The sequence below is a fragment of the Quercus robur genome, chromosome 6, assembly GCF_932294415.1.
Source record: "Quercus robur chromosome 6, dhQueRobu3.1, whole genome shotgun sequence".
NCBI classification, from domain to species: domain Eukaryota; kingdom Viridiplantae; phylum Streptophyta; class Magnoliopsida; order Fagales; family Fagaceae; genus Quercus; species Quercus robur.
This window is the reverse complement of record NC_065539.1, coordinates 48,790,451-48,818,439: the sequence shown is the minus strand read 5'-3', so window position 1 is coordinate 48,818,439 and position 27,989 is coordinate 48,790,451. Positions and strand designations below refer to the sequence as shown.

Here is a 27,989-nt window from a genome sequence, read left to right as displayed (position 1 = left end):
GAGAGAGAGAGAGAGGGGTTATTATAGACAATGAACATTAGCTTCAATAAAGATATAGGAAAAAGAAAAACTTTGAATGGTATTATTCTAGTCTTCTATCTTATCTGTTTTTGGTTTCTTTGAGCTAAGTACAAAGCAGAGTGACCGCTTCCTGTATCAAAAATGGTCTTGTTAAAAAATATCTTTGAAGAAAATCAGCAATACAACTGAAAAATGCTGCCATGCCTTTGTCATAATATTGCCTTAACCCTTCAAGCAAAATCAAATTCATATGGGTGGTCTACTCCACTGCCGCCTTTGACCATCAAAACTTCCTATCACCGCAGACTGCTTGGTATCGTTTAGCCTGTCGGCAAAAAGGTCATAAAACACTGTAGAATTCACATTTTCCAAAATTTTGACAAATTTTCCTTCTTTTTCATCAATCACAGTTTGTCCATCTGTGGATTCAACACCTTCGGCAAGGATTTTGACAGGCTTTACTTGCACGTTTGGCTTCAGATCATCAGCGAGTGCAACTGCACCAAGGATTTCCCCAGAGAATATGTCCTGTAGAAGAATAACATTCAGTCTAGTAGCTAAGCAGTGGAAATAACATGTGGGACATCCAAGATTCTTCAAGTCATGCAGATTCAACATATACATGTATCCAATTTGTAACCATCTGCTAAACTTTTAGCATTTTATGTGGGCAACAATCTACAAAAATCGTCTTTAATGTTACAATCTTTCAAATCTTTTGCAGAAAGTCAAAAAGTGACAAATAGGTCAATCAATGGAAGAAGCCAAAAGCCTTTTATCTAAAGCAAAAAAAAAAAAAGTTGAAATTGGGTTGGATCATTCTGTATTGTGTGTGGATGAGAATGCTATTCTTAGAATGAAAATCATGGAAAGTGTAGGAGTAGCAGTAAGTACTTCTATTCACAGATTAAAACATTTACCACATGATGATATAAAAAGTGACTTTGTTGCAAGCCATATAGCATTGACAGTAATCGGCTGGCGAACTTAGCTTCAGGTGTCCTTTTTGTCTCCTGCAACCTTTGTATGATCCTTGGTAATGAACCGACTCTACGCTGGATTCCAAGTGGGATGAGGGTGATGTTAAGGTTCGAATCAAAGACTGTCTTTGCAGCCAAAGGGTCAAGAAACATATTGAATTCTGCAAATTCATTAGAGTGAATAGTAAAAACATTTCCTTTGTCCCAGTCACCACGGCTGATGTGTCCTCCAACTATATATACATCCTGCAATGAGATTTGAAATCATATTGTTAATACCATTAACTAGCCTACCATCCGATACCTGATTTATTTTAACATAATGTCAAGACAAATGTTGAGCTCATGTTGTCCAGTTCATCATTACAACACTAGTGTAATGTGAAAAGAAAATCATGCTTCACCTAGAAATCTCTAAATATATTTCTGGTAAGATATGCATCAATTTCAAAATCTTTAGCTTGCTCAAGCACTTTTCAATTCCTCTTCAAATTTACATAAGAAATTAACTAGTGCATGAAATCCACTTACCTGGATAAAAGAGGTTGTATTTTCCTCTGACTGAATAATCTTTGCTAAATTAGTAAGGGGTCCATTGGTCAGTATGGTAATCTTAGATCCTGGATCAAGTGTTTTCACTACAGACTTCCAAACTTCAAATGCTAGAGGCTGCTTCTGAGTAGCTCCATCGTTTGGAGAGTCATCTTGTGTGTACCTGGTACAGAAGTCTAGATTTCAGTCTCACCCTCAGACTATTCAGCCACATATAGGCTAGACAACATCAAAACACTGTCATTACCAACCTAACTATGACCAGGTCAGACTCAGATATACACATGCTCATGAGTCATGACACGAGCCAATTGTTCTGATGCGTGAGGGAAATATTGAAACAAGTATAATATCATGCCAATGTATTATTAATGTATAAAACAAATGTGATTTACTTTATATTAACCAGCCATTGACTTATCATCTGCTTATTTAATTTATACTAACATAGCGATTTGTCTCCATAAACCTAAAAAGAGATGGATTTTTCCTGTTTATATAGGAGGGATTGTTTCCTTAACAGAGATCTGTTCTGAGAAAAAAAAAAAAAATCATTATAAGAAGAGTCTTGAAAAGCAAAAAAAGAAGACCTAGGCATCAGTCAACAGTACAATAGTTACCAAACTCATGCATGTCTCATCCAACTTTATACCATTAATGTTAAGTTCTAAGTCAATCAAGGGTATATTTTAGCTTTGGTTGATCAAATGACTTCCTCTAGTTCAGGGTATTTTCTATGGGAGACATTCAAGTTTGTTGCTTTCTCCCAAGCATCATTTACTCAAATACTAAAATTGTGTCTTCTTTCATTAAAAAAAGTGCATCTCAGTAATTGCATCTTGTCATCTCTAAGTATGGTTTTTATTTATGGAAAATGCTAACAAGTGTCCTTAGAGCACTGGTTAATAATCAATTTAAAGAAAATTTTATGGGAAATGAAAAAAAAAAAGTAATTAATATTTTAACAGCTTTTTTCATTTCCCATAAAAGTGTTATCAAAACTTTCTTAAAATGGATTATTAATGAGTGTCCTAAAGGCACTCGTTAGCATAACCATTTATTTATATTTTTTTTTTTATGAACTAAGTATGGTATATCTTAATGTTGACTCATGGTTTTGATGAAATGGTTATATATATATAATGATGGAAAATTAATGCTAATGGATTGGATTAACTAAATATTATTGATATATGATGAAGAAGGAACTAACTGTATGAGAGTGGAAACCCAAGAGATCATAATATAATTCCTACTGGTTGTCATACTTTTTAAAATAAAGCAGACAATTTAATTCACATTGTATATTTTATTTAAAAAAAAAAAAAAAAAACTAAGTAGATATTTAAGAAATTGATGCGCTATGTATAAAACATTAGCCTTTATGTGTACTTCTTAAAGGAACATAATTTTAAGTACCTTCTAGGGCTTCGTGGCAAATCTCGCGCTAGAGAATAGAGAGTGTCAGAGTCAATAAGTCCACCACTCCCATGTGGGATAGCCTTAATGTATTTGCAGTCTCCAACACTTGAGAGGATTGAATCAGATTGGTTCATTGCAAATATATCTCCAAGACCAACTGGAATGTCATCACGGCCCATCATATGAAGTAAATCATAAATGATGTCTATTGTTGCAGCATTCGCCCAACCGGTTGGACTTACTATTATTGCCTTGATGAAAGAAGAAATAAAATGCATGTCAAAACTACTTGCTTTTGGTATCAATTGAGATTTTACAACCAAAATAGTAGCCATGTTTACCAGGATAAAACCTATATTGTGCAATATGTTAAGAATGAGTAGTAGTTATTAAGCAGAAAGCAACTTGTACAAAGTGCTCAAATTATGCATTGCTAGAAAGGTGTGACAACTAGAAGGTAACATCATAAAAGAACCTAAAAAAGGATGCTGGGTGAAACATGAAAAATAAAGACCACTATACCTTGAGGTTGATCACTTCCACAGGTGCTTTAAGGAGGTAAAACAGAGCTAGAAAATCTCCGGCACTCATATCCATGTCAAAAACAACAGTTTTCCCAAGTTTTTTAGATCCAAAATCTGGTTTGTAAAGAACTTCTTTGTAATAATAAGGAAATTGTGTTGTAAAATTAAATCTGCCAGTATCTTGAGGGCGGTTTAGAGCCTGCAAGAAAGTGTGTGATATAATTTCATCAATATATATGTCATTGTTAGGATGAAAGACAACCATAATGAGTGCATTGGTGTACTTCAGGAAACAGTTAGACATGAATTGTGCATGGCAATTTTGTGTGTGTATTTATGTTCATGTGTATCAAGTATAAAATAACAAATTGGTGTTAAATGAATAATATTCAAGAATTTATGAAAGGAAAGATACGCAGATGAACTCACATCCAAGAAACTTATATAAAATTGTTTGTCTAGTGTACTGTCATTGTTCTGATTTGGCTTTGCTTCCGTGGCAACTAGCACTCGAACTGCTTCTGGACCAGTTACTTCTGCTGTATAACCATCCTGTTGGATTATTGCAATAGAAAGGGCATGAACATTTGAACAAGACAAAATATAAGTCCAAGTAATATTATTAATTCTCTACAAATGAAGAAAACTACAGCTCAGCCTGAGCTCAAGTATTATATATGTATGTATCCCCCTACCAATGCTGAATTTTGGAGGAAAATAAGCTAGAGCTTTGGTGGGTGAGACAGATAAAAAATGAGTCCAATTGATGGTAACTACTAAAAGGTTGTCTATCAGTCTATTGAGTGTTACAAGACTAAAGCAAGCTACAAAAGCTACTACCTGGCATTTTCCTGTCCCATTCTTCACAATGCAGAATGGATCTCTTAGTCCAGTTTGAACATGACCACTATGTACTCCACCCATTGTCAAATTGAATCTTGGAACGTCACGGCCATCAAAGAATGGATTGGAGCCATCATGCACCCCATAAGGTTTGTTTGAAGTAACTACAGTTATATTCATATACTCCATTTCAGCAAATTCATTTTCCCCATTAGTGTTGTTTGATTTATGCATGATTGAAATTGCCACACCAGCTGCAAAGGCGTCCCACATATAAAAGTTCTGCAACATGTTAAATTGTATTACATAACTTACTTGATCCTTGTAATTGATGCAAATCATATGTTTCATTGCTTTGTAAGTATGTATTTATACATCATACTCATAATTGGCAGTCAGAAGAAAAGTCTGAAAAGAGTAAGATAATGTTAACATACATTGACTACAAGTCAACCTCAAGCACCTTTAAGAAATTACCGTATAAAACAGGTCGCCAAGTGTTGTATCACGATCTGTTTTCAATGACTGGAAGCAGTATTGTGCCTCATATGTATTCTGACTCTTCTCAAATGTGTCAAAGAAATTCTTACTAACTGGGATGGTGTTTGTTGCATCCAGAGGAATAAGGGTGATGGGAATGCCAGAATGGAAAACCTGAAAAAAAACAGAATCATTATCAAATTCAGTCACTTTTAGCTTCTAGAGATGCACCAATATGTTATGTAAGTCTGTCAAGGTAATCATAAATTATACTAAGACACAATGATTGATTACTAGCATGTCTTAAGAACTGCATTACCTGGTATGAAGCAAAAGGGTCTGCAAATATATTGAATTCTGCGTAAGGATTACTAGTAGAATCTGAGAACAAATTGCCAGGGTCTCCGTTCTTTGACCTCACACTACCTCCCATGATATAAATATGCTCGATATTTCTCTTTAGATGTGGATTTTTCATAAGAAAAATTGCAAGATTTGTGTGTGATCCTGTAATAATTACAGTTATAGGACCCCATGATATCTTGTCAATCATCACTTGCTGAGATGTTGATTGTTGAAGTGGAGTATACTTTCTTATCCCCTAATTACATGACAAATTATGTGAGCCATGCATAAAATGACATGACCATAAAGAATCAAGATAGAACAAACCTTTAGTTTTCTCATGTGAACTAATAGAATTGTTATTGAGGTTCACATATGATATTTGCAAACACCAAGTATACAGATCTGGTTAAAGGTCTGTAGCTAATCTTAAAACACCATTCCAAAATCATGGAACAATGGAACATAGCAGTTGAACATGGTTTGTACTTAATAATGATGGGGACTCAAAAGACCTTAAAAAATTTACCTTAAAACTCTATTTATAATACAAGAAACGTTTCTCTACTTATTAATGTAAAATTAGTGCTGAATTCTCTGTTTTGGACAAAATAGTGAATATAAATTTGAAGGATCAGTCAACACGTTTCAAGTAAATAAGAAAAGTAAGTTATTAGATATTGATGAGACAATACTTGAGTAAGACTGTCAATTCTAGTCACCATGAAAATCAAACAATGATTTTAGTATTTTAATTGATCATGTTATACCTTATTTTCTTTAGACCATAGTCCAATGACAACTTACAGAGGCAATGAATCCAATAAGAGTATCAGTACATCAGCATGCCATGATTTATAGAAATTACAGTGCAAATTTATACCTGTGGGAGGAAAGCTCTTCGGATTCCAAAGTTGGCATCAATATCTAATCGCCCTCCTCCTTGACCAGGAGGAATAGCTTGTCTATATCTACAATATCCTGCAGTTGTATTCCCCTGATACATAAAATCACAGTTAGAACCATGCACATAATAACATGGGTAAAGAATTATTTCATGGGCTTGTACTTAAGTTCTCCAATTAAATTCAAACATGTGATTGTATTGACCGATACATCACAAAATGTGCTATTTTCTGCCAAAAACAATGAAAATCACAACTCATTGGTCATTCCAACAATCCAACCACATGATTGAATTTAATTGGAGAACTTAAGGTAAAACATACAAGTAACTGTGCTGCCCTTATATCATTAATTAGTTTGTGGATAAGTACATTCATTTTGGTTTTTTATGCTTTTAAACTCAGAGTGAGAACCATTCACACAATATTACATCGTACCTATGCTTTCAGATGACTTATATAGCAAATGTAGTTTAGGATTTTAAGGTGCATCCATGCATAAGATCTTTCTAGCAAATTGTTCTTATAAATTTATTACAGAAACTACTTGTTCACACCTGTTCAATAATAGGAAGATAGCCTCCAACATTTGGCAATATAGTACCATCTTCTAGTATCCCACCATCGCCACCAACTCCAACAGCAACGTCATCACGGTCCATCATGTAAAGAATGTCATAGATGTGATTCACAGCATGTCCAGCATCAGACCATGAATTTGCACTGATAGTGACTGCCTGCACCAACATAATACCAGTGTCACTATGTTATAATAATTCAAGAAAAAAAGAAAAAAAGAGTCACAATCTTCTCTGTAATAATCATAAAATAGTAGGTGCTTTTGAATCTTGATGAAGTGGATAAAGTGATAGCTGACATCAGAGCAAATATATGAAATATGGATGATATTGATTTCAAACTTCTAGATTGTGTTAGTGCTTTCACTGTGGAAGACAAGTTGATTTTAGAAAGTCTACTTCAAGGTACTTGATCACTTATTTAGAGAAGCAGTGTCAATGCAATTCAAATAAAATATGTTTGCTTTATTTGTCATAGAAATTGAGTATACAGCCGGCTAATTACAACCTTTGAGTTTGGCAGATTGTCACTTTTGGCCTTTAAGCTTCATTTTTGTCATTTTAGTTTTTAAAGTTTATGTTTGTTATCAACGTTAGTCATTCTGTCTATAAAATCTGTTAACTATTAAAAAAATAGTTCTTAATACTTAAAAATTAATAAAATTTCAAAGTATTTTCAATAAAAAAATACACTAAATTTAATGAATGTAAATGGTATTTTTGCCAAAAATAAAATGAAATTTTATTACTAATGTTCTAGCATTTAAAAAAAAAAAAAAAAATTAACGGAGTTTATGCATGAAATTATAACTTGAGAAACTTGAGGATTGTAGAAAAATAGTGGACACGGAAGAGCCCCTCAAATAAGAGATTTGTTGGCTGTGGTCACGTAAGATGACATGTCGCCAACCAACTTAATATTTAAAATAAATAAGTAAATAAAAGAAAGCAATTAGAAAAAGAAAATAAATGGAAAAAAAAATTATACATACATACAAATATATATATATATATATATATATATCATTTTTGTTAATTGTCATTTTGGTCTTGTAAATTTGTATTTACTATCACCGTTAATCCTTCCATTCATAAGCCATTTTAATTATAATAAAATAATTTTTTAACACTTTAAAAGCTGCTAAAATTTCTTTCTTTCTTTTTTAAATTAAAAAAAGGCAAATTTTTAAGTTTGGTTAATTCTTATTTTAGTATTGTAAGTGTCATTTTGGCCCCATAAGTTCACATTTGTTGTCATTGTTAATCCTTAACAGCAACTTTTTTTAGCGAAATTGAGGATAGGTTAACAGTGACAAAAAATGTAAAATTACATTACTAAAATAAATAAATAAATGAAACTTATTGGATCAAAATGACAACAGAGCTAACTAAAAGAGTGTAATTTATATATATATTTTTGATAAAGAAATCAATGTCATTAAACGGAGGATTAAGAAAAAGAAGACAAGGAGGGGGAGAGGGGGGGAGTGAGAACTTGAGCATAAAAAATGGGGGGGGGGGGGGGGGAACCTACAAAACATAAAATTTAAACTTTTTTTTTTAATTAAAATTTAGTATGTTGCTTAGTAGTGGTCATGCATATAAATAGGTGTATTTAAAAATAATCACAATTATACATATATATGAATTTAAATTATACCTGATATAAGAGTTACAACTTATACATTTTTTAAGTCATATATTTCTAAAATATATAATAGTTTCTCATTATATATGATTTAGAATCTAATTGGATTTAAACTCTTTGATTTTTGCACCTAATAATTCACTTGATACAAAAATTTTAAAATTTAGATAAGAAACGTGACATAAAATTGGACTCCAATTAAAATTAGAATATAATTGAATTTGGAATCTTTGATTTTTACACCCCAATAATTCACTTGACTCAAATTAAAAATTAGATGGGATATATACATGGCAATCGAATTGAAATCTAATTTAAAATCTAATTAGATTTTCTCTTAACTTTGGCTTTATATATATATATATATATTTAAAAATAAAAATCACTCTAGTGTGAGAAATATTTTTGTGACTGAAGAAGAGTGCTTTCTTAATTTGTTTTGATAGCCTATGGTATATTTGTCTGGGAAAGCATTGTTATTTTAGAATGAAGATTTTAAAATCGGACTAGGTCCCATAGTTTTTCCTTTCTTAATGGAGGTCTATGTAAAAAAAAAAAAAAAAAAAAAAAAAATCCAATGTCTTGCTTGTAGATTGTTGTTGATTTTTCTGTGTACGTAGGTTGCTGTGCTTGACAAATTTATTTGAATTTGCACAAAGAGGGAAAAAAAAAAAGTGTTCCAACAATTTTTGTATTTGGTTGTGACAATAGAAATTTATCCAAAAAGTAATTTTTGCTGTTTGACTTGCACAAAAAATAATATATGTTGGTGTGGAATGGTGATGACAACAATAATGCGGTAGTACTGGTGGAAATGGTGGTGATGACAGTAAAGGCAATGGTGGTGGTAGCAGCAAAGGCGATAATGGTGGCGGTGTAATGGTGTTGGGTGGATGCAATAATTGTGCTGATTCTAGTAGGGCAAATAAATTTAAGAGGGTGAGGAAGTAAGTGACAGACAATGTATTTTTGCTTTTTTGGAAGTAGAAAACATTTTGAGGAGCGTTTTAAAATTATTTTCTGTACTTCGAACTGTTATCCATTGATCAAAAATTTTTATTACACCAAATATAGAAAAAATATCAAAAGCATTTTTTTTTTCTTTTTGAAAACAAATATCGCCTAAACAAACATGCAAAAGTTTTAACGTTCAAATCATATATGTAGTTGATTCTCAAAAAAAAAAAAATTCATATATATAGTTTTGCATGGAACCCTAGCTGACATGCAAAACTCGGTAAGTAATGAAAGAAAGTGACACCAATCGAAAATGGGAATACTTAGCTGCATGTGTTATACATTCAAAACATTCATATATATGAACTTACTTCCACCTTAAACTCTGATCTGTTTTGCTTCAAGAGGTACAACAGAGCTAAGAAATCATCAGTATCAACATCTGCATCCAAAAGAATTCGATGTGGGAGTGGGAGACACTCCACGTTGTACAAATTATAAGCTCCAACAACTCCTATAATTAATAATACTACAACCCAGAAATTCCCATGCACCACCATTAATCTCATGGTTTCAAATTTAAGCCCAGAATTCTCTTCCCTGCAAAAAAAGAAATCGAGAAAATGCTCCTCGTTCCTGAACAAAAAACCAAAGAATAACAAAACACACAAAAAATAATGTCCTACACAAACCAAAGAATAACAGAGTGTGAAGATATTTGTACAAGAAGGACTTTGTTTGTTGTGTGTGGCTTGACTTTGTCTTGTACAACAATTGATTGGGCTTTAAGCCATAGCCGACCTATGCCATTATATATGAAGTTAGTGTGCGGCAATAGTATTAATATAGAGAGAAAGAGAGGCAGCCGCATATTAGAATTTGCAAATTAATATAACTAGTCACTAATTCGTGTGATGCACGGAAAAATTACTGATGTTAATTAATATAACTGGTCACTAATCCGTGTGATGCATGAAAAAATTACTGAAAATGAAATCTAATGAATGCTAAGCAATTATGCCAAATACCATTTAAATTAAAAGACAAATATTAGTGAATATTGCTATCCTTTGCTGTTTGTGTCACATCTGGAGTTTCATATCTAAGTTACTACAATACTATTTGTAGCAACTGAAGCTCATAATATAAGTATATTACATGAGGCCAAAACTTATATTATTTTCAAGCTCTCCTTAACCAATATAAGTATATTACATGAGGCCAAAACTTATATTATCTTCAAACTCCCTTAGTCTTACAAAGTCCCTAACTAAATTTCTTTTGTATTGAATTTTGATTTCAGAGGATTTGTTCAATATTACTTGAATTAAACCTCACAAATTAGAAAGAAAAAATAAATAACATTACAACATTGTAGCTGATTAGTATACAAATAAACTACTAATTTAACGTGAAAAATCACTATTAGTAATTTAGAAAGCAAAAAATTAACAAAATTAAAGTTGTTACCCATTTAACCTAAAACTTTTCATATTCTAAAGTTGTCAAACACCTATTAACAAATAGCTATTGATGTAAAATATTCAGTAATTTCTTCAATACCGCAAGTTGTTCATGCTGTAAAAAATTTGAGAGAATAACATAGCAAGCATCTTAAACTCTTTCTTGCTTGGATCCTACAAAACAATATATATATATATATATATAGCGATGGAAATAGAACATGCTATCAAAGAGACAACCAATTATGATAGTGTTGGAGGAAAAGTAAAAGATTAAAAAAAAAAAAAAAAAACTGAAGAAGCAAGTGGTTTGGCTAGCATACTAGCTAGTAAATTTATATCAAAAAACATAAAAATCTTACAATCAAATAGAATCCATCTTAAAAGTAAATAAATATATGTGGTACAATCAGATAAATAAAAAGGTTTGTTAAGATGATCAGATCTGGTAATGAAGAAGACACAACAACTATTGATGAGGGTAATCTCTATCTTAAACTTGTGATAGTGATGAAGATGCAACAACTACTAATTATGCAGATCTAGCATAATCTTATTTTGATTTAACTACAACAAAAATGATGATAATTACCATTAAAAAATTATATTAAAAAAACAATCATTTATGATATAGCACATCAAGGAGAATAAATAATAAACAAACCTATGAACTAAACAAATTGCAGACACATATAACGGAAGTAGAACACCCACTAAAGTGTTTCATTTCCTTAGACAATGTGGCTCAAGTCACAGTAAGCCCCAAAATGAAAAATTATGAAGATAAAAAAGACATTGGATGGAGACTATTCCATCAGATGTTGATGCATTTCTTTTTCCTGATTTTCTAGTTCTCAATCAAATTTCAAGCATAGTCTTTTTCCACACAAAAAAAAAAAAAACACTAAACACATAAAGAAACAGAAAAATTTGTGTCTTGTGACTTCTTTTGTTATTCTTTTAATGATAAAATGATAAACTTACCCTAATAGAGACGTGGAACACCATGAACTTCTTCTGGCATATGCTTATGCAAATTTGAAATAGTACTTAAATTTTAAAATTAATATGCATTTTTTAATTAAGATATAAATATGTGGATGAGTTTAAAATTGATCAATACCAAAATATAATTGATTGAATGCTCTACATCATATCATCAAGAATATATCCTATTTACTTTGTTTCACTTGAGTTGGATTAATACATAATATTGCATACTAAACCAAATTAAACAACTTCAAGATCACCAAAATAAATAAGGACAATGAAGTGCTAAAATTTTGTTTTCTATTTCTTTGTTGTATATCTGATGCTCTGCACAAAACCTGATATTTCTCTTTTGCTACAAAGTACATAAGTTTCTGTTCTACATAGACACTTGTAGCAAAGGATATTCATACTAGCTAGTTCATGAGAATATCATCAACCCCAATTATTATTAGAAATTAGTAAAATTTAATTTCCATCAGACTATATATTCATGTTGAATCATATATTAAGTTCATAAAAACTGAGCAAATCCACCTAAAACAGAGGCCCAAGAAGGCCAACATGAAGAACTTCTGATATGTAACTACCAATTTTTGTGGGATTCACCACGCTAAAGAACTTAATAACATATCACTAGTAAATTTTAATCATTTCAACCAACCCAAACAAATAAAAATAGCAATAAAAATTCTCACCAACAGCTTGAGTTGCAATACAAATTCTAGTCACCAACAGCAGTGAGTTGCAATACAAAATTCTGGTAATTCATGCCACACTTGAGTTATACTAATGCAACAACAATACAAATTCCCAATGTCAACGATACTCTACATGAACTATTCAGCCTCTCTCATTAAACAATATCTACATAAACTGTTTAGCCTCTCTAACTTGTAGTTTCTACTTCAATAGACAATTCTTTTTCAATTTCAAGGATACTCTACATATCATCCACTTTGGAGCCAAATATTCTTTTGGTTACCTAAACTATTTGTCCAACAATGGAATCTCCTTCCAAAGCAATAGGCGTGTAATCACTTCATTTATATCCATGTGATGGCTAAGAGTACAATCAAATACAATCAAAGCTAATAGAAGAAATTTTAAATCAATTCCAATGATGAAGGAGGGATTCACTTAAATGAGGAGACTAAGAAAAATGAAGAAGTATCATGTTTTAAGTATAGTATTGAATTTTAAACTCTATAATTCAATTTGCTAACTACTAAAACGCCTTATCAAATTGAGTTTCTGCAGGCATGGATTACACCATTCAATTGAATTTTTGTAGGCACGGATACTTGTTAGGTTCTAAAAGTTTAGAACAATTGGCAAATCGTGAACATAAACTTATCTAGATATAGATCTTAGAGTCTATAGGTATTATTAGACAATGTTCAAGGTGATTCAAGTCAAGATTCAAGAACAAGTAAGCTGTAGAAAGAAGATTTCAGAATTTGCCTGGTTCGACCAATCGAAATATGGGTTTGTAGAATTTTAAGTTCGGCCCAACAGCAGTTCAAGCCCAAAAATGATTAGGGTTTTAGATCTACTTCTCCTAGTATATAAAGGAAACCCTAAGCACGTTTTTATAAGGCTTTTCAGAGAGAGAAGAGTATGTCTCTTTTGTATCTAGGGTTTTGTACCCAAAAAGCTCTCTCATATCTTCTACTGGTGTTATTCCTTGAAGAATCTCAAGATCAAGGTTTGTAGAAGTTGCTACATTCTCTAGTCATCAAAGATGCTGATGATCTAAACCTTCAAGGGTGATCTAGAGTCACAAACAGAAGAGTTTGTGTTGATAGTCACAATTGTGGGTGTTTGTGTTGCAAAGTCCAATGAAAGAAGTAGCCCATGGACTTGGAGCAATCATGGAGTCATGGTAGTAAGTTGTACATGTGGTAGTAATAGGATGTTAGCGGTCTAAATCTTATTGTAAACTTCAATTCTTTCTAGTGGATTTGCTTTTTACCTTGAGGATAGTTAGGTTAAATCCTCCTCAGGTTTTTTACCGATTTGATTTTTCTAGGTCATCATATCATTGTGTTATTTACTTTTTTGTTGCTTTGCATGATATGATTGTTTTGTTTTAACCTAGATCTAAATAATAAACCTAAGTATTCACTTGGTTAATTAATTAGGTTAAACAATTTAGTTTACAGGGATCTAAAAACCTAACAATACTACTAAAACTCTATCATTCAATTTTCTAACTAATAAAACTTTATCACACAGATACTGCTAAAACTCTATCACACAGATTTCACAATATAAACCAATAATGTTACCATCTCAAACATTTAAAAAAAAAACATAAATTAATTTTAAACATAGAAACAAACAATCATATATCAGTACAAAAACCCAACCTAAATACATAAAAACCCATTTATGACCCACAACACAAAAGAGGTAGCAACAAAATTAAAAAAGAAAAAGAAAACTGCAATAAAAAAGAACAATACTATTAATCTAATCCTTACATTGAACTATTATGCAGGGCAGTCACAAGAATAAAGGTCAAGAGCAACTGGTATATAGAGATACCTAAATTGAATCATCTAACTTTTCAGTATTAATACAGTGTGAGGAGAGGAAGAGGTGAAGGAGTTAGAAATCCAAAGTTTAGCATTAGGAAGCCAAAGGGTTGCTGTTTGAGATTGTAACCATGGAACACAAAGGGTTACTATTTGAAATTATAACCGTGGAACACAAAGGGTTGCCATATAAAATTGTAACTGTGAAAGAGATGGGGTTGGGAATTATATTCTTTTTATTAGTATTTTTAAATTTAGGAAAAATATTTTTAAATAGTAAGACAAATTTAGGAAAAAGAATGGTAATGACATGACTGCTGATGTGGCTCAACCTGAGCGTAGCAACATTAAATGCTATGCTTCAGATACTATTAAAACTCTATCACATGGATTACACAATATAAACCAATAATGTTACCATCTCAAATATTTATTAAAAAAAAAAAAAAACCCAAATCAACTTTAAACATAGAAACAAACAATTATATACCAGTACAAATACCCAACCTAAATACATAAAAACCCATACATGACCCACAATACAAAAGAGTTATTAACAAAATTAAAAAAGAAAATAAAACAGCAATAAAAAAGAACAATACTATTAATCTAATCCTTAAATTGAACTATTATGTAGGGCAGTCACAAGAATGGAGGTTAAGAGCAACTGAGATTTAGAGATACCTGAATTGAATTATCCAACTTTTCGGTATTAATATCGCATGAGGAGAGGAAGAAATGAAAGAGTTAGAAAGCCAAAGTCTGGCATTAGGAAGTTGAAGGGCTGTGGAACACAAATGGTTGCCATTTGAAATTGTAACCGTGGAACACGAAGGGTTGCTGTCTAAAATTGTAACCGTGGAAGAGATAGGGTTGTGAATTTTTTTTATTTTTTATTTTTAGTATTTTTAAATTTAGGAAAACTATTTTTAAATTGTAAGACAAATTCAGGAAAAAAATGGTAATGACATGGCTGTTAATGTGGCACAATCTGAGTGTAGCAACGTTAAATGCTACGCTTCAGATACTACTAAAACTCTATCACACAGATTACATAATATAAACCACTAATGTTACCATCTCAAACATTATTAAAAAAAAAAAAAAAAAAAAAAAAACCCAAATCAATTTTAGACATATAAACAAACAATTATATATCAGTATAAGTACCCGACCTAAATACATAAAAACCCATTTATGACCCATAACACAAAAGAGGTAGAAACAAAATTAAAAAAAAAAAAAAAAAAAAAAAAAAAAAAACAGCAATAAAAAGGAACAATACTATTAATCTAATCCTTACATTGAACTATTATGCAGGGTAGATACAAGAATAGAGGTCAAGAGCAACTAGGATTTAGAGATACCTAATCTGAATCATCCAGCTTTTCAGTATTAATATAGTATAAGGAGAGGAAGAGATGAAGTAGTTAGAAAGCCAAAGTATTAATATAGTATGCTACAATGCTCTTGGGGAGCACGTTAATTCCATAAAAACTAGTAATTCCTTTTCAAGAAAGAGTTCTTCTACGGCCATAAGAAAATCTCAAAACAATTTTACAATAATCTAAGGTGTCAACTCATCACAAAAGTCAAACTAAAAAAAGATTATACCCGGATCAACTGCAACTTAAAAAAAAGGTTGTCGTAAAAATATAGAGATTTAATTGTGCCCAAGACTTTCAAGAAATGACAACTCTCCATCTTAAACCAAATGGAGCAAATCTTAATGGGGGTAGGGTTTAGGTACTATTTTTGTAAATTTTAACCATTAAAACCCACTCCATTAAATTCACAAAAAATAAAAATAAAAATAAAAAAATATTGAGAGAACTCAAAATTTAAATATAACAGCAAAAATATAAGTTTATTTTAATTAGTACTTTTTTAGTTTTTCAAATAAAAAAATCTAATAATTAGAATAGAAAAGATTTGAACCCTTGATATCTCCGTTAGAAACACTAGAAAGTGTCAACGAGTATGCTACAATGCTCTTGGAGAGCACGTTAATTCCATAAAAACTAGTAATTCTTTTTCAAGAAAGAGTTCTTCTACGGCCATAAGAAAATCTCAAAACAATTTTACAATAATCTAAGGTGTCAACTCATCACAAAAGTCAAACTAAAAAAAGATTATACCCAGATCAACTGCAACTTAAAAAAAAGGTTGTCATAAAAATATAGAGATTTAATTGTGCCCAAGACTTTCAAGAAATGACAACTCTCCATCTTAAAGCTAATGGAGCAAATCTTAATGGGGTTAGGGTTTAGGTACTATTTTTGTAAATTTTAACCATTAAAACCCACTCCATTAAATTCTCAAAAAAAAAAAAAAATTGAGAGAACTCAAAATTTAAATATAACAACAAAAAATATAAGTTATTTTAATTAGTACTTTTTTAGTTTTTAAAATTAAAAAATTTAATAATTAGAGTAGAAGAGATTTAAACCCTTGATATCTCCGTTAGAAACACTAAAAAGTGCCAACGAGTATGCTACAATGCTCTTGGGGGAGCACATTAATTCCATAAAAACTAGTAATTCTTTTTCAAGAAAGAGTTCTTATATGGCCATAAGAAAATCTCACAACAATTTTACAATAATCTAAGGTGTCAACTCATCACAAAAGTCAAACTAAAAAAAGATTACACCTGGATCAACCACAACTTAAAAAAAAGGTTGTCGTTAAAATATAGAGATTTAATTGTGTCCAAGACTTTCAAGAAATGACAACTCTCCATCTTAAACCAAATGGAGCAAATCTGAATGGGGGTAGGGTTTAGGTACTATTTTTGTAAATTTTAACCATTAAAACCCACTCCATTAAATTCTCAAAAAAAAAAAAAATGGAAAGAACTCAAAATTTAAATATAACAGCAAATATATAAGTTATTTTAATTAGTACTTTTTTAGTTTTTTAAATTAAAAAATTTAATAATTAGAGGAGAAGATATTTGAACCCTTGATGTCTTCGTTAGAAACACTAGAAAGTGCCAATGACTATGCTACAATGCTCTTGGGGAGCACATTAATTCCATAAAAACTAGTAATTCTTTTTCAAAAATGAGTTCTTCTACGGCCATAAGAAAATCTCACAACAATTTTATAATAATCTAAGGTGTCAACTCATCACAAAAGTCAAACTAAAAAGAGATTATACCGTGATGATGCCGAAAATCGTCAGTAAGTCACACAGTCCTCACGTGCCCAAGACAACGCCAGTGAAACAAAAACAAAGAAGACCTTGTAGAGAGTACCGGTGTGGTATCAACCAAATACCTTCTGAAGGTTAAGTTAGAGAACTTTCACAACTCTAGAATGCTAGAGCTGGGAGAAATTATGTGTACCTTGGTTTGTGAGGGTTTTGGGGTTTTTATAGTAGGTAGGGTTGACATTCGTTCCTTGGCATAGAGGGCTTTTTCTTGTGGAAAAGATCTTCATTAAAGCACATCTTGCGGGATCCTTTCCTTGTAGGAATCCCTCTGATTTGGGTTAATTGTGAAGCACAAGATGTTTCCTTATATATTCATGCGTGGGGCCAAGCAAGGCCACGTTTGATCCGTCAAAGGTTTACCTATCTCCTTCAGCTTCCTTCCATCATCTTTTTAGCCTGTCTATGCATCTTGGTTGTCTCATCCCAACGTCATTGATCTTGAGGCGCACCCGTCAGCCTTGGGGTGGAACCGTCGGCCTTATGGTGTCGTCCATGAGTGCAACTGTTGGGAAAAATTCTATATTACTGTGAATAAATTTTAGCAAGCACAGCGGAAGCACAACCACACAAAAACACAAAGATTTACGTGGAAACCCTTTCTCCTTGAAGGTAAAAACCACGGGACAAATTTCGAATAATTTCACTATATAAAATAGAGATTACAACACTTAGAGATACAACTTGAGTAAAAAAAAACTCTCTTTTTCTTTTCACTCACTGCTCTCTTCCTCACTGTGTATTTTCTCTTAGTCTCTCTATTTTTCTCTTCTCTTTTGCTTGCTCTTACTCACGCAGCTCTTCAAGACTGCACCTAGTCCTCACCACACTATGGGACTTCACTTCTTTTCTTCCTCTGCCCAAATGGCCGAATGGCCTCTACCTTTATTTCTTCATCTTTTCTTCTTTTCTCCCTTTCACACTCTTCACATCAAGTCACATTAAATACAAGCCACTTATCTTGACTTTGCTTCAACCATTTTCTTTTCGCTCTTCCTTAGCCGAATCACCCTTGCCTTTTGCTTCTTTCTTTTCTTTCTTCCTTCCAACGTGTCTCACAAGTTTAACATCACATAATCATTTATGTGGCTTGAGTTTTGTACATCCCTTCATAAATGTTGATGGACTTTCGTACATAATTATAGAGGAAAAGATGAACCCAATTTCTTCTCTTTCGGACAAGCTCCTCCAGCAAGTTCAATTTGCTTTGCTGACTTCTTGCCAATTTTTCTACAAGCTCATTTAATGAGCTAAGACAAAGTGTGGGCTGGAACATGGTGCAGCGCACCCAACAGCAACAAGCGAGGTCAACAGGTTCATTAAGTTTGTCAGCTTTGCCTCGCATTTACCACACTTTCAGAATTATCCTTATCAACCCGGATCAACCACAACTTAAAAAAAAGGTTGTCGTAAAAATATAGAGATTTAATTGTGCCCAAGACTTTCTACAAATGACAACTCTCCATCTTAAAGCAAATGGAGCAAATCTTAACGGGGGTAGGGTTTAGGTACTACTTTTGTAAATTTTAACCATTAAAACCCACTCCATTAAATTCTCAAAAAAAAAAAAAAAATGGAGAGAACTCAAAATTTAAATATAACAGCAAAAATATAATTTATTTTATATTTAGAAGCTGCGTGCTCGACTGTCGTTACTCATATTGAGATTGATTGCCGTTACAGATGTTATCATCTTCTATATGGAAATCTTCAACTTCAATCAATCTTTTTCGATGGCCAACTTGCAAATATTTTTGCCGAATCACACCCAATTGCATTCACACATCTCTCAAGTCAAGCTCATCTTTTATATGCCATCTTGAGTTGAGTTGAATTCTTTATTGTTTTTATTTTTTATTATTTTTTTTTTTTTTTATAGTTTGTTTATGCTTTTATTGAGAAAAATACAAAGCAGAGTGACCACTTCCTTCATGAAACATGGTCTTACTAAAATTTCTCTGTGAAGAATATCAGCAGCAATACAACTGAAAATGCTGCATGTCAATAAGAAAAAGTTAATTCATACTGTCAGACAATTGCCTTAATTCTGTGAAAGTTATTTGGGCTGTCTACTCCACAGCCTTCTCTGTTCATCAACACTTCCTATCACAGCTGACTGCTTCAGGTCGTTGAGCCTGTTTGCAAATAGATCGTAATAAGCTGTATAATTCACATCTTCCAATATTTTGACTAGTTTTCCATCTTTTTCATCAATCATAGTTTGTCCATCTGTGGACTCAACACCTTCAGCTAAGATTTTGACAGGTTTTACTTGCATGGTTGGCTTCAGATCACCAGCAAGTACAAGTGCACCAAGGATTTCCTGGGAGAATATATCCTGCAGAATATCATTCAGTCAAGCAGCTAAGCAGTGGAAACAAGAAGTGGGGCACAACCAAGATATTTCAATTCAGGGAGATCCAAAATACCCATGTATCGAATTTGTAACCATCTGCTAAACTTTAGCTTGTTAATAAAATTTCTGTGAGAAAAAAAAAATGTTGAAATTGGGTTGGATCTCTCTGCAGGGATGCCAGCAGCACTATAATTGTATTGTGTGTGGATGAGAATGCTACTCTTAGCAAGAAAATCATGGAAAGTGTAGGAGTAGCAGTAAGTACTTCAATTCACAGATTAAAATATTTACCACATGATGATATAAAACGTGACTTTGTTGCAAGCCATATAGCATTGACAGTAATCGGCTGGCGAACTTAGCTTCAGGTGTCCTTTTTGTCTCCTGCAACTTTTCTAAGATCCTTGGTAATGAACTGACTCTACGCTGGATTCCAAGTGGGATGAGGGTGATGTTAAGGTTCGAATCAAAGACTGTCTTTGCAGCCAAAGGGTCAAGAAACATATTGAATTCTGCAAATTCATTGGAGTGAATAGTAAAGACATTTCCTTTGTCCCAGTCACCACGGCTGATGTGTCCTCCAACTATATATACATCCTGCAATGAGATTTGAAATCATTGGATAATGTTAATATCATCAACTAGCCTATCCTCTGATACTTGATTTATTTTAACATAATGTCAAGGAAAATGTTGAGCTAAAACTCATGTATAAATAATTTAGGAGCATAACATTCAAAATCTTTAACTTGCTCAAGTAAATTTCAAATTTAATTTACATAAGAGATTAAGAAGTATATGAAATTCACTTACGTGATAAATAGAGGCGGTATTTTTCTCTGATAGAATAATCTTTGCTAGATTAGTAAGGGGTCCATTGGTCAGTATGGTAATCTTAGATCCTGGATCAAGTGTTTTCACTACTGACTTCCAAACTTCCAATGCTAGAGGCTGCTTCTGAGGTGCTCCATCCTTTAAAGAGTTCTCTTGTGTGTACCTGGTACAGAATTCCAGATTTTGGTTTCATGCTCAGACTATTCAACCCACAAATAGATCAGACAACATCAAAACACTACATCATTACTAACCTGACCATGACCAAGTTAGATATACACATTCACATGATGCAAGAGCCAGAAATTATTCTGATGGGTGAGGGAAATACTGAACAAGTATAATATCACGCCAATGTATTAAGGTATAGAACTTATGTGAATTACTTTATATTAATCACTGAATAATCAATCTTATATTAAGCTCCTAATGCTCTGTTGCATGAGCATGTTGACTTATCATCTGCTTATATACTGGCATATAATATATTGATATGTCTCCTTAAAGACACATAAAAAGAGATGGATATTTTCCTGTTAAGTATTTAGGAGGGAATGTTTCCTTAATGGGGAAAAAATCTCATAAGAGTGGAACCCAAGAGATCATAATTCCTACTGGTTGTCATGCCTTTTGAAATAAAGCAGACAATTCAATTCACATAGCATATTCCATTTAAAAATCTTTAAAAAAGAAAAAAAAGAAAAAAGAGAGAGACTAAGAAGTAGAAATGTAACAAATTAATGCACCATGTATAAAACAATAGCCTTTATGTGTACTTCTTATCGGAACATAATTTTAAGTACCTTCTAGGGCTTCGTGGCAAATCTCGCGCCAGACCATAGAGAGTGTCAGAGTCAATAAGTCCACCACTCCCATGTGGGATAGCCTTAATGTATTTGCAGTCTCCAACACTTGAGAAGGTTGCATCAGATTGGTTCGTTGCAAATATATCTCCAAGACCAACTGGAATGTCATCACGACCCATCATATGAAGTAAATCATAAATGATGTCTATTGTTGCAGCATTTGCCCAACCGGTTGGACTTACTATTATTGCCTAGATGAAAGAAGAAATATAATGCACATAAAAACTGCTGCTTTTGATATGAATTGAAATCTCACAACCAAAATAGTTGCCATCTTAATTAGGATCAAACCTATGTTGTGCAATATTTTAAGCATGAGATGTAGCATTTAAGCTGAAAGAAACTTGTACAAAGTGCTCAAATTATACTTTGTTAGAAAGGTGTAACAACTAAACGGTAAACATCATAAAAGAACCTAAAATAGGAAGCCAGGTGAAACATGAAATAAAGAACACTATACCTTGAGGTTGATCACTTCCACAGGTACTTTAAGGAGATAAAACAGAGTTAGAAAATCTCCAGCACTCATATCCATGTCAAAAACAACAGGTTTCCCGAGTTTGTTTGATCCAAAATCTGGTTTGTAAAGAACTTCTTTGTAATAAGGAAATTCTGTTGTAAAATTAAATCTCCCCGTATGTTGCGGGCAGTTTATAACCTGCATGAAAGTGTATTATAATTTCATCAACATATACCTCGACGTAGGATGTAAGACAATTTCAATGAGTTATGAGAGCATGACAGTACTTCATGATACAGGTAAATATCACTGCGTGGAAATTGTGTGAGTATGTTAATTTGTTTCAAGCATAAAATAACAAATCTCCCTTGAATGAAATTCAAGAATTTATGAACAAAAAGAAACACAGGAAAACTTACATCCAAGAAACTTCGATAAAATTGTCTGTTTAGTGTGCTGTCATTGTTCTGATTAGGTTTTGCATAAGTGGCAACTAGCATGTGAACTGCTTCTGGACCGGTTACCTCTGCTGTATAACCATCCTGTTGCATTATTGCGTAGTGCATGAATTTTGAACAAGACAAAACATAAGTCCAAGTAATATTATTACTTCTCTACAAATGAAGAAAACTACAATTCAGCTTGAGCATAAGTATTATATATACATATATGTTTGCACCTACCAAAGCAGAATTATGGAGGAAAAGAAGGAGAGCTTTGGTGGGTGAGAAATAAAAAATGAGTCCAATTTGGGGTAAGTGGTAACTATTAAGAGATTGTCTATGGAATGTTACAAGACTAAAGCTACTACCTGACATTTTCCCTTCCCATTCTTCACAATGCAGAATGGATCTCTAAGTCCAGTCTGAACATGACCACTATGTACTCCACCCTTTGTTAAATTGAATCTTGGAATGTCACGGCCATCGAAGAATAGATTGGAGCCATCATTCACCCCATAAGGTTCGTTTGAAGTAACTACAGTTATATTCATGTACTCCATTTCAGCAAATTCATTTTCCCCATTTGGCTTGTTTGATTTACACATGATTGAAGTTGCCACACCAGATGCAAAGGAATCCCACATAAAAAATTTCTGCAACAGTTTAAATTGTTTTACCTTAACTTACATAATCCTTGAAATTGATGAAAATAACATGTTTAATAACTTTGCAAGTATGTATTTATATATCATACTCATAATTCACAGTCAAAGGAAAAGTCTTGAATAGAGTAAGATCATGTTAACATAAATTGACTAGAAGTCAACAACAAGCACCTTTAAGAAATTACCGTATAAAATTTGTCGCCAAGCTGCAATGCATCACGAGCTTTTTTCAATGACTGGAAGCAGTATTGTGCCTCGTATGTATTCTGACTCTGCTCAAATGTGTTAAAGAAATTCTTACTTATTGGGATGGAGTTTGTTGCATCCAGAGGAATAAGGGTGATGGGAATACCAGAATGAAAAACCTGAGAAGAAGTAATCATTATCAAAGGCAGTCACTTTTAGCTTCAAGAGATACTTTAATAATAAAAAAAGCATATACTATGTTGATGTAGTGAATTTTCTTTTGTCAAAAAAATAAAACTATATGATAATCTATCAACAAAATCATTGATTACATATAGAAATAATGGTTGGTTATTAGCTAGTCCTAAGAACTGCCTTACCTGGTATGCAGCAAAGGGATCACCAAACATATTGGACTCTGCATAAGGATTACTAGTATAATCTGTGAACAAATTACCAGTCGGGTTCTTTGTCCTCACACCACCACCCATGATATAAATATGCTTGATGTTTTTCTTTAGATGTGGATTACTCATAAGGAAAATGGCAAAATTTGTACATGTTCCAATAAGAAGTACAGTTATGGGACCTGCTGATATTCTGTCAATCATCACTTGCTGAGCAGTTGGTTGCCAAAGAGGATTATAATTCCTTCTCCCCTAATTACATGACAAATAATGTGAGACATGTAATAAATGATATGACCATATAGAATCAAGAAATGAACAAACCTTTATTCTCATGTGAACTAATAGAACCGTTATTGAAGTTCAGATATGATATTTGAAACCCATTGTATAAAGATCTGGTTTGGGTTTCAATATCAAGGAACAGGACAGTTGAATATGGTTTGTAAATAATAATGATGGGGGCTCAAAAGACCATTAACTTTTACCTTATGTAAAATACAAGAAACAATCTCTCTACTTATTAATATAATTTTTTTGCTGAATTCTCTGTCTTGGACAAAATAGTAAATATACATTTAGTGAAAGTACATTTGACATATGAACAAACCATGAACCAGCATCAATTTCAGAAAAGCAAAGATTTTTCCTAGCAATAAACAGAACAGTATGGCTAAAATTATTTTCATTTCCTGGTAAGAATGAATTTACTAACCCTAGCAAAATTTACCAATAAGAGGTTGGGCCTTGGTGCAATGCCAATTGCCTTCCACCAAAAGTAACAGGTTACAAGTTTGAGTTTGAGAATTAGTCTCTAAAAAAAATTGAGGACTGTCTAGCAGTCACCTCTCCCTGAAATTGCAAAAAATGAAAGCTTTGTGCACTGCAATTTACTAATAAACACAAGACAAACTCAATGGGAAAGACATCTTTAGGCGTCTGTCTTATACCAGTTCACCATGATTTCAATTGAGAACTTCAAATTATGGGAGTGATCCTTTGGTAAGTTTCTATTTGAACAAATTAATCATGTCAAAATTGAAAACGCACACAAAACCGTATTGACATAAGACAAAAAGTCAGCATTTTCATTTTTCAAGAAGCACAACATAAGGTCAAAGACTAAAATTTCACTGTTGGAATATTCACGCGAGGTGTGTTTTGCTAAGTGGTGAAATCCCACTTTGAATACTAATGACATGAATGAGTGGTTAATATAAAATAATTGGGACTAAACTATTGGCTTAAGCTTTTATATTGTTTTTTCATCAGCATGCCATAATTTATGGAATGCAGATCCACAACAGGAACAAGCAATAAAGATTTCATCCAAAATAGAAATTACTGTACAAATTCATACCTGTGGCAGGAAAGCTTTTCGGATTCCAAAGTTGGCATCAAGATCTAAACGCCCTCCTCGACCAACAGGATTAGCTTGTCTATATCTACAGTATCCTGCAGTTGTATATCCCTGATACATTAAACTCACAGTTAGAACCATACACATAATAACACATTAATTTATGAATTCATTATGATTTTTTAAGCCAAACATTCACAGTTGAGGCTTTGAAAATTATAAAAAAGATTTAGTTTAGTATGTCAATGTACATGCATACGACCTTTCTAGTAAATTATACATATAAAATTATTACAGAACACTTGTTCACACCTGTTCAATAAGAGGAAGATAGCCTCCAACATTTGGCAGTATTGTACCATCTTCAAGTATCCCACCATTGCCTCCAACTCCAACCGCAATATCATCACGGTCCATCATGTAAAGAATGTCATAGATTTGATTCACAGCATGACCAGCATCAGACCATCCATTTGCACTGATAGTGACTGCCTGCACCAAGTTAATACCAGAGTCACTATCTTCCCATTGAGGGGAAAAGAAAATGTCACTATCTTCTTTAATCACAAAAATAGTAGGTGCGTTTAGGATGTGAAATGGATATACTGTAGCTGACATCAGAGCAAATATGGCTGGTGATATTGATCCCAAACTTTTAGCGTGTGCTTGATTTTTTGGTAGTGGTAAACTCATACTTAATGTGTTTACACTTTACAATCACAAATATGGCTGATGATGTTGATTCTAGAAAGCCTACTTTAGATAAGATAACAAAATCATTGCCTATGAGGAAGCTTCAGACTCTGTAGAAGAAAATAGGCATGGCGGAGCACCTAACACAATCAGAGGGTGAGATTTGTTAAAAATATTTAGTATTCGTTTTGGAAATGATTGTTCTATACCTATTATTTCATAGTGGAAGTTTTGATTGGACTAAGTCCCGTGGTTTTTTCTTGCTTATTGGAGGTTTTTCCATTAAAAACTTCAAAATTTTGTTTGTGATATTGTGTTAGGTTTTAGATCATTGAGAGTGTTGGCAAATCCTAGTGCCATAACATATCAAATCTACAGAAAATCTTCAAGGATTTTCCTTGGAGTGCTAGACGTTTTGGTTCATGCAGACGAAGAGCTCATGGAAGAAATTCGCTTAGGGTTCTAACTCTGTTACAATAAAGAAGGTAAGTGGGGCATTTGCAGATGTTGCAATAATGTGGCTAGTCATACAAAGGTTTTGTAAGAAGATTATTTGTAATTGTTTTTCTTGGATAGAATTTTGTATGGGACTGGGTCCCCAATGGTTTTACCATTTTACCATTAAAGAGTTTCTTCATTGGTTTTCCACTTTGTTACCAAATTTGTGTCTTTTTCTATTTTATTATTATTGTTTAGATTTGTAACTTTACTATGGTTGATAAATTTGCTATTATGTGGAACTAAAAATAAACTTGTTGAATTAATTTGTTTTATTTAAATACATAAATTGATTGGGGTCTAAATAGAATCTTTTCAATTTGCATCAGATAAAATAGAACACATAGGGGCCAACACACAATATTTTTCAAATTGTAGTTGATTTTTCCGTTAATGTAGATTATTGTGTTTGGTTAATTTATTTGAAGTACTTATTGAATTTTTGAAAAGAGAATAAAAGGAAAATATATATGTTGTGCTTTGTTTTTATTATTGCTTCTTTTCTCACAAAAAACAAAAACATTTTCCACTGTTTTTGACTCACGAAAAGTGTTTAAGATATAAAGTATGTGCGGTAATGGTAAAGGTGGTGATGGTGGCAGAAACAGTGGTGTGGTAACAGCAATAGTGCAGATGGTGTGACATTGGTGCAATATAGTGATGGTGGTGACACTAGAGGTGATTGTCAGTGGAGAATAGAGATAGTGGTCATGATTATAAGGAACACATTTAGGGTTAGTGTTCTTTGATGAGGAAACTCTGTTCTTGATGATTTTGTTGTTGTATTTATGTGTTTAAAGGTCTGGAATTTCAATTATGTAAGGTTCTAAATGGTTACTGAAGAGGAAATATCACTAGGAATATTGATGGATGATGGAAATGCTTGTGACTTCTTGGAGAGAGTCACGTTCTCTATTATGATATTGCTTCCAAGGAATATCTATCTACCTTCAAGAGAAAGAAAAGACAAGAGAGGAACACACACAAAACGCAACAACTTGACTAAATTTCATTCAAGATTATTGAAATAAGAGTTAAACGCATATATTTAAGGATGATTAACCTAGTACAAGTGATCATAAGGATTGACATATGTGTTTATACCCTAACTAACTCAAGCTAGTCTATCTCGAAATAACTAATTTGTAACCAACTAACTGAGCTCTTAATTGTCATATATCAAGGCTGAACCATAGGTGTCAATAGGCACTTAGGATCAGAAACTCAAACCTTGAGTTTCCGCCTTCGTTTGCAATTCGATCAAGCTGGCATGAACTTCAAGCTGTGACAACGTTTATGGCAGTAATGGTGGTGGTTTTGGAAGCAAAAATGAATGAAAGAGGATGAGGACACAAGGGAACAGTAGAAGATATTTCAAAAGCGGAAAACATTTTCCATTGCACCAGATATATATGGGGGAAGTGGGAAACATTTTTCCAAAAAACAAACTTTGCCTAAACAAACTAGCTTAAAAGGCAAGAAATTTAACGTTGAAATAGTTTATGAGTTTCATCTGAACTTACTTCCACGTTAAACTCTGATCTGTTTAGCTTCAAGAGGTACAAGAGACCAAGCAAATCATCAGTATCAACATCTGTATCCAAAAGAATTCGATACGGGAGACCCTCAATACTGTACAGATTAGCTCCAGCAGAAGAATAAAATAAAAAGTAATAGAGATTTGCTCCAACAACTCCTATAATTATTAGCACTACAACCCAGAATTTCCCTTGCAGCAACATTCTCATGCTTTCAAATCAAAC

At 32.7% G+C, this 27,989-nt stretch overlaps 2 protein-coding genes across 11 annotated transcripts; both read right to left on the bottom strand.

Annotated features, from left to right (window-relative positions):
• Nucleotides 1-37: 37 nt before the first annotated feature.
• Nucleotides 38-15,713, bottom strand: LOC126689203 (nucleoside hydrolase 3-like). 7 transcript variants are annotated; one of them, XM_050384293.1, is made up of 14 exons: nt 15,616-15,713; nt 9,980-10,056; nt 9,627-9,891; nt 6,630-6,809; nt 6,051-6,164; nt 5,142-5,423; nt 4,820-4,996; nt 4,340-4,624; nt 3,929-4,051; nt 3,498-3,698; nt 2,973-3,226; nt 1,533-1,716; nt 942-1,247; nt 38-549 (listed from the first exon to the last, which is right to left on the bottom strand). In XM_050384293.1, exons 3-14 carry the CDS (start codon nt 9,822-9,824, stop codon nt 268-270), a joined length of 2,586 nt encoding a protein of 861 aa, XP_050240250.1. In that variant the 5' UTR covers nt 9,825-9,891; nt 9,980-10,056; nt 15,616-15,713; the 3' UTR covers nt 38-267. The 7 variants fall into 7 exon arrangements, with proteins under 7 accessions (XP_050240250.1, XP_050240252.1, XP_050240249.1 ...); XM_050384295.1 differs by having other exon boundaries at nt 9,627-9,855; XM_050384292.1 differs by having other exon boundaries at nt 9,627-9,855; nt 9,948-10,056; nt 15,552-15,671.
• LOC126689206 (nucleoside hydrolase 3-like) lies at nt 546-27,989 on the bottom strand. 4 transcript variants are annotated; one of them, XM_050384301.1, is made up of 12 exons: nt 27,750-27,989; nt 25,348-25,527; nt 25,036-25,146; nt 23,649-23,927; nt 23,268-23,447; nt 22,786-23,070; nt 22,394-22,516; nt 21,975-22,172; nt 21,452-21,705; nt 20,628-20,811; nt 20,106-20,411; nt 546-699 (listed from the first exon to the last, which is right to left on the bottom strand). In XM_050384301.1, exons 1-12 carry the CDS (start codon nt 27,972-27,974, stop codon nt 676-678), a joined length of 2,349 nt encoding a protein of 782 aa, XP_050240258.1. In that variant the 5' UTR covers nt 27,975-27,989; the 3' UTR covers nt 546-675. The 4 variants fall into 4 exon arrangements, with proteins under 4 accessions (XP_050240258.1, XP_050240257.1, XP_050240259.1 ...); XM_050384300.1 differs by lacking the exon at nt 546-699 and adding an exon at nt 19,387-19,796; XM_050384302.1 differs by lacking the exons at nt 546-699; nt 22,786-23,070 and adding an exon at nt 19,387-19,796.

What these genes read in the sequence shown, in the direction of transcription:
- LOC126689203 (XM_050384290.1), bottom strand. Translation starts at nt 10,126, where the DNA reads ATGCGGCTGCCTCTCTTTCTCTCTATATTAATACTATTGCCGCACACT. An exon ending in ATGGGACAGGAAAATGCCAG is followed by an intron (nt 4,052 to 4,339) that starts GTAGTAGCTTTT and finishes ATAATCCAACAG; the next exon opens with GATGGTTATACAGCAGAAGT. An exon ending in TGGAAGTGATCAACCTCAAG is followed by an intron (nt 3,227 to 3,497) that starts GTATAGTGGTCT and finishes TCTTTCATCAAG; the next exon opens with GCAATAATAGTAAGTCCAAC.
- LOC126689206 (XM_050384300.1), bottom strand. Translation starts at nt 27,974, where the DNA reads ATGAGAATGTTGCTGCAAGGGAAATTCTGGGTTGTAGTGCTAATAATT. An exon ending in GAAAAGCTTTCCTGCCACAG is followed by an intron (nt 23,928 to 25,035) that starts GTATGAATTTGT and finishes TCATGTAATTAG; the next exon opens with GGGAGAAGGAATTATAATCC. An exon ending in TGGAAGTGATCAACCTCAAG is followed by an intron (nt 21,706 to 21,974) that starts GTATAGTGTTCT and finishes TCTTTCATCTAG; the next exon opens with GCAATAATAGTAAGTCCAAC.